This window comes from Haemorhous mexicanus, chromosome 8, assembly GCF_027477595.1.
Source record: "Haemorhous mexicanus isolate bHaeMex1 chromosome 8, bHaeMex1.pri, whole genome shotgun sequence".
Classification (NCBI taxonomy): Eukaryota; Metazoa; Chordata; class Aves; order Passeriformes; family Fringillidae; genus Haemorhous; species Haemorhous mexicanus.
This window is the reverse complement of record NC_082348.1, coordinates 19733985-19754195: the sequence shown is the minus strand read 5'-3', so window position 1 is coordinate 19754195 and position 20211 is coordinate 19733985. Positions and strand designations below refer to the sequence as shown.

The 20211-nt window shown below is 45.5% G+C and overlaps 1 protein-coding gene across 1 annotated transcript; it reads right to left on the bottom strand.

Moving 5' to 3' along the window:
- Positions 1-7749: 7749 nt before the first annotated feature.
- SP5 (Sp5 transcription factor) lies at positions 7750-10235 on the bottom strand. The gene is made up of 2 exons (XM_059853076.1): positions 9883-10235; positions 7750-9331 (listed from the first exon to the last, which is right to left on the bottom strand). The coding sequence occupies exons 1-2, from the start codon at positions 9931-9933 to the stop codon at positions 8279-8281; spliced, it is 1104 nt and encodes a 367-aa protein (XP_059709059.1). The 5' UTR covers positions 9934-10235; the 3' UTR covers positions 7750-8278.
- Positions 10236-20211: the final 9976 nt, after the last annotated feature.

Sequence of the window (20211 nt, the reverse complement as noted above, 5' to 3'; positions counted from 1 at the left end):
TGCAGCAGTTCCCAGGAAGGGTAAAGCTCCTGCTGTCAAAGGACCCAGCCAGCTCAGGGAAAACCATCATGTCCCAGGGCATCACACCTGCTCTGGGGTGGCCCATGCCCCTGTCAGGCACATAAACAGTGAAGCTGTTTCTGGACCTTGTGCAGAGAGAGTAAATTCCATGGGTTCACATTCTATGCTGTCTTGCAGCTCTGTACAAGAACCATGGGGAATCTAAACCCACATCATCATTCTAATTGTTTTTACCATCATCTAAGTTTTTAATCTTTGATAGTGTATGTATCTTAATTAGGAGCTGGTTCTCAAGTGTATTGAAAAGCAACCAAACAAACCAAATAATTGTGTAATTCTAATACATCATTCTGGGTATTCAAAACATCTAATTGCTGTAGCTAATTAAAAACAGGCTTGAACTTACCCTCCTCCTTGTCCTTTCTTGAACACACTCACTAAATGTCAGAGGTTCTAGCAACTAGATCAGAATCTAGATCTCAGTATTATATCTGACACTTGACACCCATTTTAAATTATGTCTAGGACGAGTGAATGCATATAATAAAAAGACAAAGAAGATTCTAATGTACTTAGGCACTTTATAAGGAATTAGTTTAATGTAACATACTATTCTGCTTTACTGCCTGTTTAATATTTAATATTTCTTAGCAGATTAAAACTGTGGTTCTAATGAGAAAAATAATTGAATGATAAATCTAGAAGGTAATTCCCACATATAAGTCTCAGTGATTTCAGCACTTTACAATCACTTTATTTAGCTTAGGAAACTTTCATCTTCATGTGTAGTGAGGCACAAAGATTTGAAGTTTTGTGGACATGAATGCAATGTAACAGCTGTATACTGGAACACCCTGCAGAAAGCTCTGGGGTTGTACCACAAACTCTCCTGAGTTGTGTAAGGAAACTGAAGAAAGTGAAGCAACTAGAGGCTTCTAAAAAATTCTTGGGTCTTATGCTTCCTCTTTTCATCTAGGATGTGAGGGGAACCCAGATTCCTTGCTAGTGTTGAGAGTTGTGAGGGCAAGCAAAGATGGCCCACGAAAAGGAAAGGTTGCCTGTCTACTTTGTCTTCTCCCTTGCCCTCCTCCTTGACAGAAGCATAATGATCTTCAGATCCATGAAGGTCTTCTTCCCCCTCTTGTGGGAAACAACTTGAAACAAGCCCTTCCTCTTATGAAAAAAACCATTTCCCTTTAGACTGCCACAATATGCTGAATATGTTTAGTGTTGCTCTGTGCATATACATGATCCCACTGGGGTAGCAGAGTTACAGTTCCAGTGTTCACATGCAGTTTTAAAATGTTACAGAGAACATACTTCCCCTAAAGAGATTACTCATGGTTTGCTCTCTCCAACCTAAGTATTCAACCACCAAACACAGCTTTGATTACTGTATTTTGCAAGTAGCTTCTCGGTGTCATTATACAATTTATTTAAGCATTTTATTAAGAAGCTCAGACATAGCCTTAGGCCTCATGTAGACACATAAGAAGATTTGGTTAATATTTTGGAAAATATAAAAGTGTAATCTTTGCCAGCTTAAAACTCTTTCAGTTCTTTCAGAGCAAATTAATAGCAAGAAGTCAGTGGAGCCACACTGCTGAAGGGTAAGGTAATGCTGTGAAGAATGGGCTTCCTGTATTAGGCTACTAAGGTGCACAAGCAATGTTTTAGAACATGCAAAGTAAGCAGATGTCAAGTGTTTGGCTGTTCTTTGCAGAATTAAACAAGAGCAAAGCACGACCACTATTCCTGCTCAGAAGAAAAGCTAATTATTTAGATGTGAGGGGAAGAGATGAAGCCGTTTTCACACTCCTTTGGGGCTAACATATGATAACTGAGACCACCTGACATTCTCAGGCTGTGTTATCTTTCCTGTCTAATCTTTAATGCGTGGATAGTGTGCATTTTCCTTTCTCTTCTTCACATGTGGATTCTAGACCTGTGGAGAGCTGTCTGAAATACGGGTGAATGTGGCAGTGTGACTGACATCTCCTTTCCATACAGATGAGAGATCTGCATGTGGAGATCACAGGCACACCATCTGATCCTGAAAAAAGCATGTGGGATATGACCCTAAGTGAAGATATGGGCTTTGGCTAATAAATTTTTTTTTAACCTGCTTTATAATTAGAGCCTGTTTTGAAAGCATGCTCTGTAATGTCTGGTTCCTATTAAAAAGGAAAATGAAAAATGTTTTTGAGTAGTATTCAGGGTAATACTGAACCATTGTTTAAACAGCCAGTACTGTTATAAGAACAGGAACTTAGATAATAGGAATATATTGGTTTTGCAGACAACACTACCTTTTAAAAATGCAAAAACATAGGTACACACTATTGTTTCTGATAAAGCTATTGACTTTGGTATTTGCAAACTGACACATTTAAGTTGTGAAAAATATCGATTTATGGCATTTGGATTTTATTTTTCATTTTGAATATGAGTATCCTAAAAACAGTGGGTTTATTTTTCATTTTCCCCCTTGTGGTTCATCATTCTTCCATACTAAATGCTATGGTTATGTAATATACTCAGTTCAGGACATGTCAGTCACTGTCATGGTAAAGGCCTATAATTCAGTGGCAATGGAAAATTAAAAGTGTAAAAAAGATTGCCAGGTTATGATGGCACAGGTTGACAGGAAGGGCAAATTAGGATGTTGTCTAAAGTGAGTTACTTCTCATTACTGGCACTAATGGCCACGACTGATACTCCAGAGAAGGCAGATTGAGATGAGCTGCCTTAGTACAAGGCTTCTTTAAAGGTGCCTTGATAACTATGTGCACAGAGATATAAATTTGCCCTATTTATGAACTTCTGAGTGGTCTCTTAAATTCATTGAATATCACTGAACCGTGAAAGGTATATTTTGTCTAAGAGCTTCGAGACAGGAGCACTGTAGAATCTGAATTTATACAGACCCTCTGTACAAGGCCTCTGCACCTTTAAAGAGTGCACTTAAATCATTCAGTGAACAGCAGCTCAGTTTGTACCTCTGTACAAACTTGCCAGTTCTTCAGAAGGTCTTGGCCACTAACTTCAGTACACTGCAGCACAGGATGCACCCCACAGCCACCTGAAGATGAGATGGAGACCTACTGCATATCTGCATGTCCCCACATGCCCCTGAGTGGACATCCATAACCCTTCTCAGGAGCACACAGGCTTTGTATACTGCCCCAGGTCGGCTCCTGCTGACATGGCTAAGCAACGATGTAATCACCAGGCCTAGGTCAGGGACACGATGGGATTTTGTGTGTCCTTAGGTAAATGTGTAACACAAAAGATATTTAGAGATGATGAGAAGAAAAACAGCACTGATGTCCTCCAGGCTAAAAGCCAAATCTCACTATCCATAATCTCCTACTGACTTGTCACAGTCAGAAGGTCAAAATACATGTTTGTTTTCTCTGATTTTCATTATCCATACTGAACACCTACATGACTTCAAATCAGTTTGGAGTAAATATTAACAGGGAATAAAACTCATAAAGTTATTTAAAAGACCCTTTGGATTACATGCACTTTTATTCCTTCAGTCAGCCTAGGGCCTTGGATCCTTCTTCTCTATGTTGCATATTAACACTTACCTGACAAAGGTGAGCCTTGCTGGGTGCACAGTTCCAGGTCCTCAGTGGCTCGGACAATATTTAAATACAAAGTTATTAAAGATATATGCTAGGCAATCCCTTTGAAGGAAAGCTCAGTTGTCTTGAAGATTAAGGGATCCTCTTTGGTAAAAAAAAAATAAAAATTGAAGTTTGGCAGGAAGAGTCTAATAGGTCTTTGAGCTGATTCTATCATGTGCCAGCATGGCAGACTCCACATTCACAAGAATCTCATAAAAAGTGTGAAATAATTCCAAAAACTGTAAAAGAGGAAAAACGAGGTTCTATGGAAACTATAAAATCTGATAACAAGCTGGACATTATACTTCTGTTTCTTACAGCTCAGTATGAGAATAGGCCGACAAGATCCATGAAATATTACAAGACTCATTTAAAAGGGCCTCAGTAATCGTGCAAGTACTTGCACAGAGACACAAACTTGACCTATTTATGAACTTCTGAATGGTCTCCTGAGTCACTGAATAGCACTGAAGAGTAAAAGGTACCTTTCATCTAAGAGTTTCAAGACAGCAGCATATTATATTCCCTATTTCTTCAGTATTCAGCACATATCACTAGATATGTGAATTTACCAAATGAGATAGTTAAGTTGTAGTTACTTTAAAACGCAATCTATCAAAATCTGCAAATAACTGAAGATTAAATATTTCTTTCAAAAATTACACCCTTATTTTAATATGGAAGGAAGAATTACACTATGATAGTTTTAGGAAGGACATCTCACAATACAGCTTAAAAAAACTTTTTCTTTTTCTATAATAGTAGTTTAGGAAGTCGGAAACATAATTTTATAAATTTGTTGGATTATTGCTATGAAAATCTGGTCAGTTGGGACCAAAAGGGCAACCCTGAAACCTTCTCTCAGGTCAAAGTCTTATTCTATTTGACCTTTGACTAAAAATAATTTGATTAACAACATATTAAAAAACCCAAAACTACCTGAAAAACAATGTTGATTAGTTGTGGATTTTTTAAAATGTTCTCTGCTTAAAGACCAAATCTCAACTTTTTTTTACTATATCCCATTTTTTGTTGAAGTTAATTTATTTGAATTAAATACCAGATGAATTGGTTTATAGGATATAACTATTATACCAATGACATTTAAGTGTTAAAATTAGGAAATGAATTGACCTTGAGCAGCATATGTACTCAAAATTTATAATTAAGAAGAATATTAATAATTTAATTTTATAAAATGAACAGCTGTTCTAGTTGATTGGAAACAGCTAAAAGTATAAAATGTATTTTGTGAATGCAAAATTAAGTTAATTTTATTATGGAGTGCAATTTGGCAACTAGAAATAAATTCCTGAGATGTAAGCAATATATTTTTGTAATGCTCTACCTATACATCAGAAAGGTCACATGTATATTTAAATACCATATTACTAAAAAAGTTTAATGATTTCAATTGAAAACCTATCATATGATCTAGCTATTTACAGATGAGTATGAAACAGCTATGATGCATTTATACTTCCTTTTCCCAATGAACTATTTAAAAGCTTTACAAAGAAGTAGTTTTATTAAACATTTTTTATATTAGAAACTGTTAGTGTAACTGTTAGTGTAACAGACTTACCTAAGTAAGTCTCCCAAGTCCCTAATTTTCTGCCTTATTTTGTGTGTGTGTGTTTGATTCTTAGAGATTAAGATTTTCATTAGCATTTGAGACTGGGGGTTTTCACTTAAGTACATCTCTCTCTCATGATAGGCTTTTAACTAATTTTGGCTGCATGCATTTTAACCTGTGCACTTTCAAGCTTTAATGTAGTCATTACACACGTATACAAGGTGCATAGGCTACAACACTACACCACTGTGGTGGTTTTTTTTTTTTGTAAATCAGATACCACCATCCCTTTGAAATGGTGCTGACACTGCCTGGCCTACAGTCTTTTGCTTCAAACCTGGATTATTTACAGGATCATACTTAAGTGACTAGACGACACAGATGCTTGGCAAATTCAGCATGTCTTCAAACTGGAGAAAAATCTTTCTGTAAGGGTCCAGCTTAGAAGTCACCACATCTCCCATTATCAGGCTAATTTCTGGTAGTTACATCTGCTCTAAGAGGAACAGGTCCCTAGCTCTTAGGCTAGACTTGCCCCAGAAACCATCTAAGGCATTGCTTCAGCTCACACTAATACTTCATCTTCATCTTGGCACTCACTCAGCAGGAAAGGCCACTGCCATGTGGGAATTATTCTATCCTGTAAGAGACCTCTCATACTCTGGGATACTGTTGTTTCTCCTACCAACAAAAGCACTTTCCACTACTCTCCATTTTAAGTAGTTTTGATCCACACACAGAATTGAAAGACTATTTAGTGAAACAAACTCTCTTTTAAAGCAATCTGAAATTCTCTAACTCTACATTCTTAATGTAACTTAATATCAAAAAAAGGAGCCAGATTGCCACTGTGTGCCACAAAACATTTTAAAAAGCAAGAAACACTTGCACAAAAACATTTTAAAATTACAAAAACACTAATTCCTGATGAAATATTTCAATCCTACATCAGTAGTAAACGGGATGCACTTTTGTCTCAAAGACTTTTTTTCCTAAGAACTTCTGGATCAGGTCCATTGTTTATTTCTTGCCTTGCTGTCACTCCATCTGGAACACTAAAGACATCTTCAACTTAATATCCTTCAACCACACGCTTCTGACACCTGAATCTTTGGCAAAGGAATGCTAACTCATGAAGCTAAACATATTCCTCTCAATGCTTTCTATAACACAACAGTTTACAGAAGATTCTTCAGTAGAAAAGAAGACAGCTGCTTGGTTATTAAATCAGTAAGTTGACCCTAAGAATATGGTGTAGGAAATTGATTCAGACTAATAAATACTAAAATATTGATAATGACCTGTACCATGGCAACTGTCCTTTAACGTCTCATTACTTCAGATATAAGGGTTCTCTTGGTATTGTCTCATCTCATTATTCCCCAGGAGAAGAGATTCTTGGTGGTATTAGACATAGATACAAACACATTAGTTTTACATGTTCTGTCATTCCAAATATTTATGTGTTTTTTCTTGACTCAGAAGTCCATGTCAAAATGTATCTACCAAAATAGTTGTGCCAAAGCTTGCTTGACAACTGCCACCAGAGGATCTCACCTGAAGCTGAACAGTTCCAGATTAGTCCTGGTGAAGTTTTGAAAGCACTTTCTATTGCACTGTCTCATTAGGTAATCGGAAAATAAAGTTGATGTTGTAAAAATATAAGGAGCAAATAAGGAGTATTCTCAGTGTTAGAATGCAAAATTCAGAAAATCACTGATCAGCTTGCTCAGTTTGTTTGGCTACACAGATTTCAATAAGAAAAAAATAAATAGGGATCTCGCTGCAGTAAGAAAAGTTATTATTTTAAAAGAAATATGCCTATACTTACGTGATGCCCAGTGAGGGATAAGAAACCCTAAAGGCTGTCACTCTCTACTAGGTACTTCTAATCACAGTTTTGTGCCAAGTGTCTTCCCCTTTGCAGGACAGTGACTGCCATTTTGTTGTACTGGCAGGGTAACACGTATCTCAGCCCCTCAATTCTGCAGTTTTACAGGAAGTTGACATTCGGGAAGCATGTTTTAGCTCTGCTGTGCCACACAGAGCTTAGGCTGGGAGTGGCTGTTTGGGGCTGGCCCTGTGGTCGGGACCCCTCTGAGAAAGGGCATCACTAACACTGACTGCTGCCCACTTCCGCACAAATATACATCCCGGCCTGTAGAACTTGGCCTGTGTGTTCTTTCCCAGTACTGGCACCATGCATTGCTCTTTTTCCTCTCAGCTTCATGGGTGGGAAACAAAATATCGAAAATAATTTAAAAAACCTAAACCCAAACCCAACCCACCAACCAAAGTCAACAGGCACACCCGTCCGAAGCAGCTCCCGGGATTTTAAAGGTGTTTACCATGAGCAGCTCTCAGGTCACCAAGCGCTGAGCTCCGCTCGGCCGCCGCGATGGAGCCGGAGCCCGAGCGGGCCCGCCGCCTCAGCGGGAAATGGCGGGAAGGCGGCGGCCGCGGGGCACCCGGGGAAAGAGCAAACGAGACCGACGCGGCGGGACCGTCCCTGCTGACCCCGGTGTGAACGTGTTTATTTCACGCTGCGGTCGCGGGTCGCTTTACAGAAACATCTCATGCTAGACCCCGCGCGGGGTCGAAGACGGAGGGGAACACGTGTATTCAAACGTAACTATTAAATAACCTGTACACAAAACTTCAGTCTGTTACCCTGAAAGCACGAGGGCCGAGCCCCAGCACGGCCACGCCGGCGCTGCCACATCACCCCCAGGTGTCTATAAGCCTCGACCCCCGCGGCCGGCCCCGCTCGTGCCCCAGTGCCCGGCCCCCCCCTCAGCCGCGCTCCAGGCCGGGCCGGGCGCCTGTCCCTGGAAGGCCCCGGGGCCCTCTGAGCGTCCAGTCCCGGGCCTGAGGGTCCGCGGAGATCGCCCCCAGACGGGGTACTGCTCCCCGTGCCCGGCCAGAGTTCGAGAGCCGGCCGCCTTTTCCCCGCCGCCCTGCCCCCGGCGGAGAAACGCCCCCCACCCGGGTCCCGCCGCGGCTCGGCTCGGCCGGCAGAGGCAGCAGCCGCCGGCTGTCCCGGCGGTCACAGGTCGCGGCTGTCCTCCCGCTTGACGCCGTCCGCCGCCGCCTTCAGCTTCTTATTCTGGTGGGTCTTGACGTGCTTGGCCAGGTGGTCGCTGCGCATGAAGCGCTTCCCGCATTCGGGGCAGACGAAGCGCTTCTCGCCCGTGTGAGTCCGCAGGTGCCGCTGCAGCTCGTCGGAGCGGGTGAAGCTCTTCCCGCAGAAGAGCCAGTTGCAGACGAAGGGCCGCTCGCCCGTGTGCCAGCGCAGGTGCGCCTTCAGGTGCGAGGTCTTGCCGTACACCTTGCCGCAGCCGGGGATATGGCAGATGTGCTGCTTCTTCTTGCCCGGCTCCGCCTCAGGGGCGCTGCCCGCGGCCGACTGGCAGTTGGGGCAGCGGCAGCGGCGGCACCTCCTGGCCGTTGCCGCCAGGGGAGACTTGGTCTGCAGCAGGGCGGCGATCTGCGTCTGGTACTGAGCGAAGTCCGAGTGCCCCAGCACCAGGCTCCGCGGCAGCGCCGCCGCTGCGGGGAAGCGATGGCCGCAGCCGCCCGGGGCGCTGGCCTGCTGGATGCTCCACCAGGGGATGTCCTCGGGCGGCGGATTGGGCGACAGTTGCCGGCAGGGCTGGGCGGGCGGAAGCAGGTTGGAGTACCCGGGCGGCAGGGCGGCCTGGGCGGCGTAGGGAACGTAGGCGGGCGGGCAGCTGGACGGCAGGGCGGCCATGGAGGAGGGCAGCATCTTGACGGGGGAGAACTCGTAGGGATAGGAGGGGTCCGCCGGGGGGGTGAGGGGCAGTTCGTGAGAACTCCCGAAGGAGGGTTGCAGGTGGTTCTTCTGAGGGGTCAACCCCAAGCTGGGATGCGGCGGCGGCAGCCCTCCCGGGGAGTGCGCTGGCATCTCGCCGCTCCACGGGTGGAAGATCCTAGAGGGGGATCCCAGCGTCGGGTCGTAGGAGACCGGCAGGAAATCCGAGGGCGCTGCGCCTGGCTGCCCGATTCGGCTACAAGTAGCGGCCAGAAGAGCCAGGGGCGAGTGCTTGGCCAAGTCTGGGGAGGCGCTGGGGGTGCGGTCCTGCGCAGGAACGGGAGGGAGGGGAGAAGGGAAGGAGGGAAGAGAGCGCGTTACTCGCCGCCCGCAGACACCGGCCTGCGAGAAACTTCCCGCACCACTGCCTGTGCACCGCTGGGGCCGGCCTGCCGCTCCCCGCACGGCCGGTAACTTTCCGAAAACAATGCGCACCCAGAAGGCAGGACGTGCCCGGCCCCCCCGCTCCGCCCAGAGACCGGTCCCGCCTGCGGCCGGTGCTGCCGGCCCTGCTGCCGCTCCTGGGCCGGGGGAAGCAGCCGCTGTGGGCAGGGAGGCAGCCCCCGCGGCCCCCACACTCCTTGCCACGGAGCACCGCCTGGAGTTAGTAACGGGCTGCTGGCGGGAGAGGGAAGTTACAAGCCCGGGAAGCCCGAGCCCGGCCTCCTATCACCGCGGGGGTCCCCACCTACCTCTCCGGGCCGCCCGCCGGGAAAAGCCCCGGGAGGGACGCGGCTGACGCCAGCTGCCCCCGCGCAATGCGGGTCACAACCGTGGGACTCGGCGGAGTTCGAGGAACACCGGGTGCGGGTACTGACCTGGAGGAAAGCCTGGAGGGAATCGTTCCGGAGAACAGCCACCGCGGCCATGGCTACTGCGCCCGGGGCGAAGGGAGGGCGCCGGGGCACTGCCGAGGCATGAGGACGCCAAAGGGAAGACGAGAAGCTGCCCAGTTTCCTTCTCTCTCCCCCTCTCTCTCCCTTTCCTTCTGATCTCTTCGCCTCCGTGCGCGTCCCACCCCCCCGCGCTGCGCGATCTCCGCGGACTGTCTGACTGCGCCAGGATCACCTCCAAGAATTTGATAAGGACTTTGCCGGGCCGCCAACCAGTCAGAGGGAAGATTTATGGCTTTGAAGTTTGCCGCTACCCAATCATCAAAGAATAGCGGCTCTTTCAGAAGCGAAAGCAAATCCTTTGAATCCACAAAGCTCCTATGGTGTGTTTGTTGGTCTGGATAAAAGAACTGATTATTAGGGGGGATGGGAAGGGAGGAGATAAAGGCGGGACAATTAATGAAGTAATCACTATGTGGGAAATGTATATACACAAATAATTGGATTTTCTTGATCAAAGGACCCCTTACCGCCTAGAGACCCTCGCGTTGGATGTGCAAGACACTGGATCCCCCCTCCTTTTTTTTTTTTTTTTTTTTTTTTGCAATTAAATTTGTGGCAGAGCCCTAAAGTGACAACGCGTCTTTGTTATCGCTCGAGGAATCTGCCTCCGGATTCCTCTGATAGTGTTTAAAGACTGAAGGTAACATAGCACAGCGAGTTCACCTGGTCGGGGCTGGTCGATCCCAGCCGTAAAACTTCCCTGGAGTAATTGTCGGTGGTTCCTCCCCGCTCCCTCCCTCCGCCCGCCCTTCCCCCGAGGCTGAGGGGTATGCCCTCGATATGACTCGGCAAATAACCGCGCATTTTATCCTCTGGTAGCTGGATTTGTTTCACTTCGCTCAGCCGGCATTGCCCCCTTGTTACCGGGAGCCCCCGCCTGGCGCGGGGCCAGGCCAGGCGCCCAGCAGGGCCCGGGGAGGAGCAGCGGGCTGCCACCAGCAGCAACCGTTCTCTGACCGACACACCGACAAACCGGGCAGCCGGGAAACAGAAGGGAAAAGTTTCCTTTTTCCTAGCGGGAGCCGGTTGTAAGAGACATAATTTCTTTAAATGAAGACCGGAGTCTCTCTTGGCGGGCCTGCCGAGACGGCCTGTCAAGCACCGGCGGGGAGTGGAGATCGGGGCGGCTCCTCGGGAGCACGAACGCTGCTACCGGGTCTCTGCCTCCCCTGTTCTCTCACCTCCTGCCCCAAAGACAAAGTCGGTCCCAAGTGCTTTGTTACTTCATCCCGCACCTTTCGGCCTCTGTCGATACATCTCTATACGCATGTGTGTATGAAGGATCTAACCTGCCTTGCGTTCGACCATATGTGAGTCTATTGACCCTCTAACCAGCACCAGGCACATCTGGGTCACAGCTTGCCGCCACCGTCGGCTGCTGAGCTCAGTGGGCTGCAGAGCTGGCGGGCCCCCTCGCATGTGCCGCCCAGCAAGGGGCAGGCGGGGCCCCGCGCCTCTCCGCGGGCCCGCTCAGCTCCGCGCTCCGCCGGGGGCCCTGGAAACACGCTTCTCTCCTCCCCGCTTCCCCATCTGCTCCGAGGCCATCGCAAACGCCGGCCCATTTGGCCAGGTACCAAACCAGGACGTTCATCTCCGTCTTGAGGAGGTGGGGGTACCCTTTCGGGCAGATGCCGGCTGGCTCTGGTTCTCCCGAGCTGTTTGCACAGGTAACTCGATCCTCCCCGCAGTCGCTGGGTTCAATTGTATTCGCACCGCCACTGAAGTCTCTTTAAACGCCAGCACACAGAGATCTTTATCTGCCTTTCCTGTGGAAACAATCACTGTCCGCTCAAAGACTTTCAAGAGTTGTAGGGCTTGAATTAGATCGGTTTCTTTGAAGGGATTAAAGTGCCAAGTCCTCTCCCACGGCTCCATATTGAGTCCCGGGGAGAAATAAAAGCTCGACCCCATGTAACACTACGCAGCAGCCATATCAAGCTCTTCCCATGTGCCAGGTAACCGCTTCACCAGGTTGGCAACAGGAAGACAAGGGTCCCGCATCCCGCGCTTTTACCACGCACTGATTCATCGAGGCAAGATTCGCCGTTGCTGAAGGACCTCGCGGCCCGGCAGCAGCTCCCGCCAGGACGTGAGGTTGCGGGCGATAGAGCTCCCCATCCGCCCGCACTGGTGCGGGACTCACGGGGTTCGGCACCTCCATCCACCACACACGAACACCTCCCAGTACGGCCGATGAGCGCTCCGCCGGGGGCCGCGCCGCGTCAACACGGGACATGGCGGCTAACGAGGAATCACTGCGAGCCCCGGCCGACAGCGCGGCCGGGGGAACACGCACAGGCATTGCCGGGAGCACCCCCGCCCGCAGCCGTCGGGTGCCCCTCGCTCACTGCCACGCTCCAGCCGCGCCACAAGAGCCGCGTCGGGGCAGAAGCGCACTTGTTGTCCCCTCGAGTCCAAGCTGTAGCTGGGGCAGCCGGAGCCGAGGGGGAACGCCACGTGGGGAGCCCGACCCGCACCTCGGCTTCCTGGAGGAGCAATAACTCGCTAGACGAGCGAAACGGCGGCGCTCGCGCTTGCGTTGTCCCTAAACCTCTGTTTCCCCAAACTTATGTCAAACCCAGAGATATGCGAGATGCCCGATTTAACCCCTACCTAGATTTTTGCTAATTCGTTTTACCTCGTAATTTACAGATGAATGCTCAGAACAATGTTTCTAAACGAAATGAGAGGGGATAGGTAGATCAGGAGACACTGAACACCCCGAGGTTCCCTCCATTCTCTAAAGTACGGTATTTCCCCAGGTATCTCGACGAACCAAAATGATTTGTCAAGTTGCAAAAGAGTTAGTGGAAAACTGCATAAGTTTCTATACAGCTGCCACTCTACAAATGCCATAAATCTGCATCCAAGAAAGTACATTACCTAAAAATCGATAATAAATTCTCATTTCTGGAAGAAACCAATGGGCTGAAAAATGAAACGCCGCAGTCATAATTTTCTGTACAAATAATTAGTGTTCAAACTCGGAGCATTTCAGTCTCCTGAAATGTATTCTTAATGAAGTGATGTTCAGAGCTGTCATTAAAAATGCAGGGCTGGAAGATCAAAGTACAATATTTATTTTAGAAATTTGTTTCAGTTATCAGGAGATACAGGTATCAAGGCCAAGTGTCAATTCAGCTACACAAAGCACGATTTCCATGAGAAATGGGCTGCCGCTACGTCCTAGCGTAAAGCAAAGGGACACCAGAGATGAGTTGCAGCGCGGGAGGAGGCGCAGCGCCGGGGGGTTGGGAGCTGCTCTCGGCGCCGCAGCCGGGCCAGGGGCCGCTCGGAGAGCGGCGCTGAAACGCACAGCCCTGCGTGGAGCTTTGGCCCTCAGACCAAGGGGCCAGTCCCGACCGGCGGGGCTGGAGGGGCCGGAGCAGCTCTTGGGCCCATCGGGGTGGCAGCGGCAGCGCCGTCGGCAGCACGGCGGCCCGGAGGCAGAGCGGGAGCCTGAATTGCTCCAGCCAAAGGGCTGAAGCGCAAGGGGCTCCCAGAGCCCCGCTGCCTCCATAGGACCCTGCCTGCTACGGCGGGCGGCGAGACCCCTACCGCCCCCGGGGCCAGAGGGGCTCAGGCTGCACTGGGCTGGGTGGCTACCGTCGATTTAAACACAGTAGGTGTAAATCACGAGTCATCATCACAGTTCTTAGATAGGTGTCTTAAAAATCAAGATTTTTCAGATTCAGGTAGCCCAGAGTGGCTGTACAACCACGCAGGGCCTTGGTTTGAATGCAGGCAGCATAACAAATAACAGCTACTTGCATGCCAGTGGTACCCTGCATGGTTTCTGCTGTGCCTCTGACTTCAGGGCCCCAAGTACCTCATCCTGGAGCCTACCCCAAAACCTGTCATAGTGATGGCTCACACTGCCACAGCCAGGTCTTTTCATGACATTTGCTTTTCCAAAGTCATTGCAGTCACCTGCCTTGACCCCTCCATGAACAACCCTGGAAGCCTTGATGGGCACTGGCCACCTGCCTGTCCACAGCCTGGGTCCCTGGGTTGCTTTCCATTAAATACTGTTCTTTAGCAATTGTGACAAAGAATCAAAGACAGGATCATTTTGAAGTGAACAGCTGCATTAACATTCAGCCAAGCCTCCTAGTCAAATTATCCATAAGAGGTGGCAAAATTTAAACTTGAAAAAGCTGTAATAAGCTTGCTCCAGAAGGCAGTGTCTTCACACCATCCCTCATTTTTTTTCTGGTTTAAAGATGTACTAACAGAAACCACCCATTCACAACAGCAAGAAGTTTCACCAGAAGGTAAATTACCCTAGGTATATAGCTTCAGGCATGTGTGGATACACTGTCAACAGTTGTGAGTTATATGCCATCAATACTATTTTTATTTACTTCAGCATATTCACATTTTTACAGTGGACAACATGACTGGTATAAGATGAGGAATAACCAGTTCACACAGTGTAATTTGAACATCAGTAGATGAAAATAAAAAACATTAAAAACTGCTATGCTATCTCCTGCTTTTTTTCCTGTGCTTTAGGGAAAACCACAAAATTCTAGACAAGATTGGCACATGTTAAGGCATATTTAGGATTTAAAGGCTTGCCTCAACATTTCCCAATGTAGGTGTGGATTTGACAAAGATTAATAGAGGATTTCCCAAACTTCTGAAAGCTGAGTTGCCCTTTATGAGAAGTAGAACAAGTTTTATGCCTCACAAAGTTTTATGCCTCACAAACCTGTTGTCAAAGTTTTAAATATCTTAATGTATTCATCTTCTGCTCCATCCTTGGCTGGCCCTTTGTGACTCTTCCTCCTGTCTTGGGGAACACTGGTGAACATTTCTGGATATACTTACTTCCCTTGCTTCCATATTTTAAAAAAAGAATCATAACAATATTGAAAGTGTTATTCTTGGCTCTACTTGGAATGCCTGGGACACTTTTAGTTCAAGATGATAATTTCAAATTCTCTGTAAATGCTTTCTGCCTCTGGCATACATGGCTGCATTTTCGTCACAGCTCTAACAGCTAGATATGGACTTCTACAAAACAGAAAGCAAGCCAAGACTCTGGCAAGCAGCTGAAAAGGAACTGCTGTGTGCATCCGGCTTGTTCTCTCCTTTGGGGAAACACTAGGTAAAAAAAGCCTCTGTATTTTTGATAGAATGCATTTGTTTGGGGAAGACTAGATGGGAACTTTTAATTTTATGACTACAGGTACATATAGCTATTTTTTTTTTACATTGCAATTAGTATAGAATGAAAATTAATTAAATTGTTATTTACTTCCTTTTAACTACAGAGAGTATATTATCTAAAAATTTGTCTCATGATACTTAGTTTTAGTTACTTAGTATACTTACTGACAGATTAAACAGCTGTCTGTGTCTATACTGTGTTAGAACTGGAAACAGCACAAAGTTTATCCAGAAAGATCATTGTTTAATCTACACATAAATACTGGATGATCACATGGCTGCCACATTGCTATTGATTTGGCTGAGTGGATTAATCCAACACTGTAAAAATACACCTGTTTTTTAATAAATTCATGCTGTAATTTTAGAATCTTTTGGTAGAGAAAACAGTAAGTATTTTCTAATGGCAGTATTTTTCAATATTTCAAGAAGCACTTTTGAAATAACCCACTCTTCAAGGACTACTGAACAAGAACATATAAAAATGTCCATAATCTTTATTATAAAAGACAAGGGCTCTATATAAACTCTTCAACAACTCCACTTTAGCTGGGGAAAAAAAATAGAGATATGAAGAAAAAGCCTAATAGTTGGATTGTGAGGATCAAAACAGGGACACAGATATGGTACTGACTGGCATTAAAGGTGTCTCAGGAAAGAGATACTGTCTTCACACTATGGGAGAGAATCTGAAGACTCTCTCTGTATAATGCTTTCAAGGTAGGTTTTTCCAGTTATGCACACATTGAGTGAAAGGCAGCCTATAAACTGTGACATAGGTGAGTGCCCCCAACGGGGCAAGAGTTTTCGAACAGGACCTAGAAAAACTAGATTTCTAAATTGAGGTGTTTGGTTTTTTTTAAATGCCAGTCTTCTTGACTGCCACCAGAGGTTCAGGATCCCATGAAAGATTGGGGAAAACTTAAATTACAATTCTGAAATGACTTATCTCTCCCTAGCTGAACAGTGCTCTCATAGACTGGCAGAAAAGTCTTTTCAGGAAAGCAGTGTACAGTGTGTTTCTGTGTCATTTCATAAATTGATGCCTTAAGTGGTGCAGAATATAAATAGTTAAATGCATAAATTACATTAACTACCCAAACATAAATTTCCCTCTGTCCAATTCTGAAAATTACCATCAATAAAATTATTTCAAATGTATTTCAAATACACACTATTTTTGATTATGCTTTCCATCTTCACAGAACTATAAAAAGGTGAAGTCATTCTAACCATACTCTTGTATGCTAGAGTCAGCTTCCTTCCCCTTCTTTACAAGGGGAATGACCCTTGCCATACACACAACTGCTCCAGGCTTGAAAAGAGGAGCTCCTTGCCTCAGTTCTGCACATGGATTATGAGGCTGCTCCTCACCAAACACTTGAAAAACTTACCCCAGCTCAGCTGAAACCTCAGGAGTATTGGCTGACGCATGCACCTTCTGCTGGCTGGCTGGCTGGCCATGCCAATCAAAGCAAACAACCCTAATCTGGGAATAAATCACCTTTCACTTCAGTCTTCAATCAGCTCCTATTGCTCAGGGCCAAAGAGCTTGACCAGCTGTTTGAGAACCCAGGACAAGATGAGGAGAAAGGATATTCTCCTCAAAAATGAATGTATCAGCATGGCCATGACACATGAACCAGTCTAATGAACAGTATAATTTTTCTCACACTTCTGAAACCTCTGAGACAGAGGGAGAAAAAAAGATAAGATCTTCAAATTGTTACAGTTTTTGGCTTTTCTCCCTCAGTAAATCTCACACTCCTATTTTCCTACTACATGAAGAAAACTCGCATATTCTACTGGCATTGAGCTGAGAGAATCCCATATTACATATGAAAGAAAGAAGAGTATATGGCAAAACACAGATATTGCAATGAAGTGGAAATGTATTAGTCTAAATTACCTAATTCTCATGCCTGGAAATAAGAAGGCGACTACGAAGCTGCAGTGCTGGCACTCCAATGCCCAAATGATACAGAAATCTGCAACTGAAAACCACTGACTGCTTCTTAGGAGGTCACACTAAACCACAAAGAACTATTTTCCAATTTTTTTTTGTCTTAAAATGAAACTTGGAGAAAAATCCAAATGCCAAGTCATGCAATTTCATCTGTAATCAGACTAACTTTATAAAATGCTGCCATTCTTACCAATGCATAATGGGGCTGAAAAATAATATTCTGTCAAGATTCTTACAGAAGGCAGTGGAGTAGATGCCCAGAAAAACTGAATTGGACTCATGATTTACTACTTTTTTTCTACTTCCATTGCTACACATGCTAAGTGTACTTGGCACACAGAGTGACTCAAAAAGAAGCTGCTCTGTAGTGCCAGTGATTCTCTTTAATTAGATACAGTTATCAGTTGATTTATGAATTTCTGCTGCCTGTTCTCATTAAGGGTAAGGTAATTTACATTCTAGAAGTAAGAGTGTTTACAAGAGAACACAGTAATCAAAATCCCTCTAAATAAAGTTTTAGAAATGTACACAGTGAGGCTAGAGGTAGTTCTAGGAATGTGCATAACTTTATCCATTAAACTCTATTGCAAAGACTCAAGAGAAGGTGTTACATCTCCAGTTTTATCTAGTTTTCCAAATTAGTATAGCATTCATCTCAGGAATTTAATATGGGAAGAGACAAAATGAACTTTCTGCTTGAGCCTTCTGATACCCTGGTGACCTCCTTCTCCTGGGAGATCCTATGCTGTTAATTTAGATACCATATGCCTCACTGGTCATCAATTCAACTGCTGCTCTGTATGTTACAGCCTTCACAGAATCTTGATCACACTGCCTAGAAAACGAATCATTTCCTCTACCTACTGTTGCTCTACCAGTCAGACAAGCTCCAGCTGATCAGTATTTTCTTATAAATACTTAGAAATAGCACAATCTAGTCTGCTTTGTTCTTTCTTTTGGTATATGCCTCTCCACTATAATTTAGACACTATTTGCAGTGCTCCAAAGTAAAGCATCAACAACTGGAAGACAGCAGAGGAGGAATGTAGGAAAAACAGAGCTACACAGACTCTGAACTAACACTGGTAAGATGTCTGAATGTAGCCCAGCATTTTGGCAGGGGTCAGAAGCAAAAGCCTAACCATCTAGGTGGAGAGAAAAGGTAACCTCCAAGCAGACAGCACATCAGTGCTGAGACTGACTATAGAAGCTAAGAATCAGCATGGAATTACACATGTTAATGCTGGCGACACTGATTATCAGAATACCAAGATGAATGGAGCAGCTCAGCCTGAGCAATTGATTGAAGCTGTTTTCATCTCTGTGGGGTGTTCTTCAACATTTCTCTCTATGCAGCCATATACAGCCACCTCTGACACAACTCATACATACATTCAACCTAGATAAGGTGTGGAAACTTTGTCTCCCCTTCCCTGCTCTCTCCTGCCACCAGCCAGAAAAGCAACTGCACTGCTTCCCTTTCTTCTTTTTGTAACCTGTCAACTTGCCAAGTTTACCAGTGACAGGGTATGTAAGGATATACCAGCCAGGTGTGAGAGGAATATTCAGGATATTTTTCTGAGTAACAGGAGTGCAGCTGCTGAGCGGGGTGGAAACACAGAAATAGGATCAACAAGCAAAATCTTGTGACAGTCCCGAGTAAGAAGGTGGTCAAACTGCAGTGAGTGTACTGGGAGGAGCTTTAGTCACTTTGAGCATGTCATCTTTAAAGCATCTATCTTCACAACTCCTCTATAAAGGTGTACTATGTTATTACAGCTTTTTTATCAAAGGCAACACAGGGGATCACATACCTTGTTCTATGTCACATATTAACCCTACTGAAGAGCAGGGAGTTGGACTGATGAGCAGAGGCACACAACTTGAGACCAAATAATATGATGTTGCAACTAATTTCCCTTGCAAAATCTTTTCTATAGCACTCCCATCCCCCTGATTTCACATCAGTCTCTTCTGACACTTGTACACTCTCTTAGCAACCTTTGTATTATGAGCCGTTGTTAATCTTTCAGACGGAGTAAAACCCACATAACCTTGGACATGCAGAGGGGCAACAATGAGACTGTGGATGCAATGAAGAGACAAACATGCAGCCTATGCAAATAAAGCTGCAGGAGCCAACACAACCACGACACCTATATTTCTACTCTTCCTGGTGGACAGTGATGAGAGCATATAATAAGTAAAAGACCAGAGCCCAACACCTTTGCTTTACAAAGACAAAATACAGATTAGATGGGCTGTACTTAACAACCAGACATGCTTCTATAACTCTAACACTGAACATTCTGAGCAGAAATAACTAGATACTTGCTTACTTTCATAGCCCATCCTTTCTCTGCTTAAGCAAACTCCTCACTACAGGATTCTATCCAAGGCACTAGTTCCACTTGCCAATCATCAAAACAACCACTCTCAGTGGTGATGACCTCCCCTGCAGACGGATCTGCAAGCTTTGCTCCTGAAACACCTTTGGGAATCAAGTAACGCTATCATCTGTATTTCCTTGATCTCACACGTGGGAGCAGTTAGAAGAGCTAATTTTCCTCCACCTCAAGTAGACCCTCTTTCTATGCCAGTTTTCTCTTCCCCTCAGTAAGTGTTCCACCAACTTTTTCCAGTGAATCCTTGTACTACTGTATATGACCAAACATAGTGATTCTGATGCTCTGCAAATACATGAGGCACAAACTCACAACTGTATTGCTGGATCAGCTAAGTTTTGGGACACTGTTTTTTTCCTTTACCATCAACTCATTGATCCATGTTTGGCTGGCTCCCTCTAACAGCCTTACAGGTATTAGTTATGAGGTAACCAGCATGTTCACATAATGGAAGTCTGGAGAGTACAAAAGGGAAATAGAAGTTTGGGCTATTTTTTTGCTCTTGACCATTCAGAAGAATTTAGAGGATGTGGACAATTATTTATGTCTATCTCTTGTTCAGCACCCTTCCTTGATGTCCTAAATTCAATCCAGGTTTTGTTGTTGTCCTTTACCAATATATGCTGATATACAAAGAGCTAAATGAAGATCATAGGACATTGAGAAGAAGTTTGTATTCCTGCCTCTCAAGAGTGTGAGCTATCA

Bases quoted from the DNA above. Each gene is read 5' to 3' on its own strand.
- SP5 (XM_059853076.1), bottom strand. From the start codon at position 9,933: ATGGCCGCGGTGGCTGTTCTCCGGAACGATTCCCTCCAGGCTTTCCTC. The intron at 9,332-9,882 runs GTCAGTACCCGC...GTTCCTGCGCAG, and splicing joins CCCTCCAGGCTTTCCTCCAG to GACCGCACCCCCAGCGCCTC.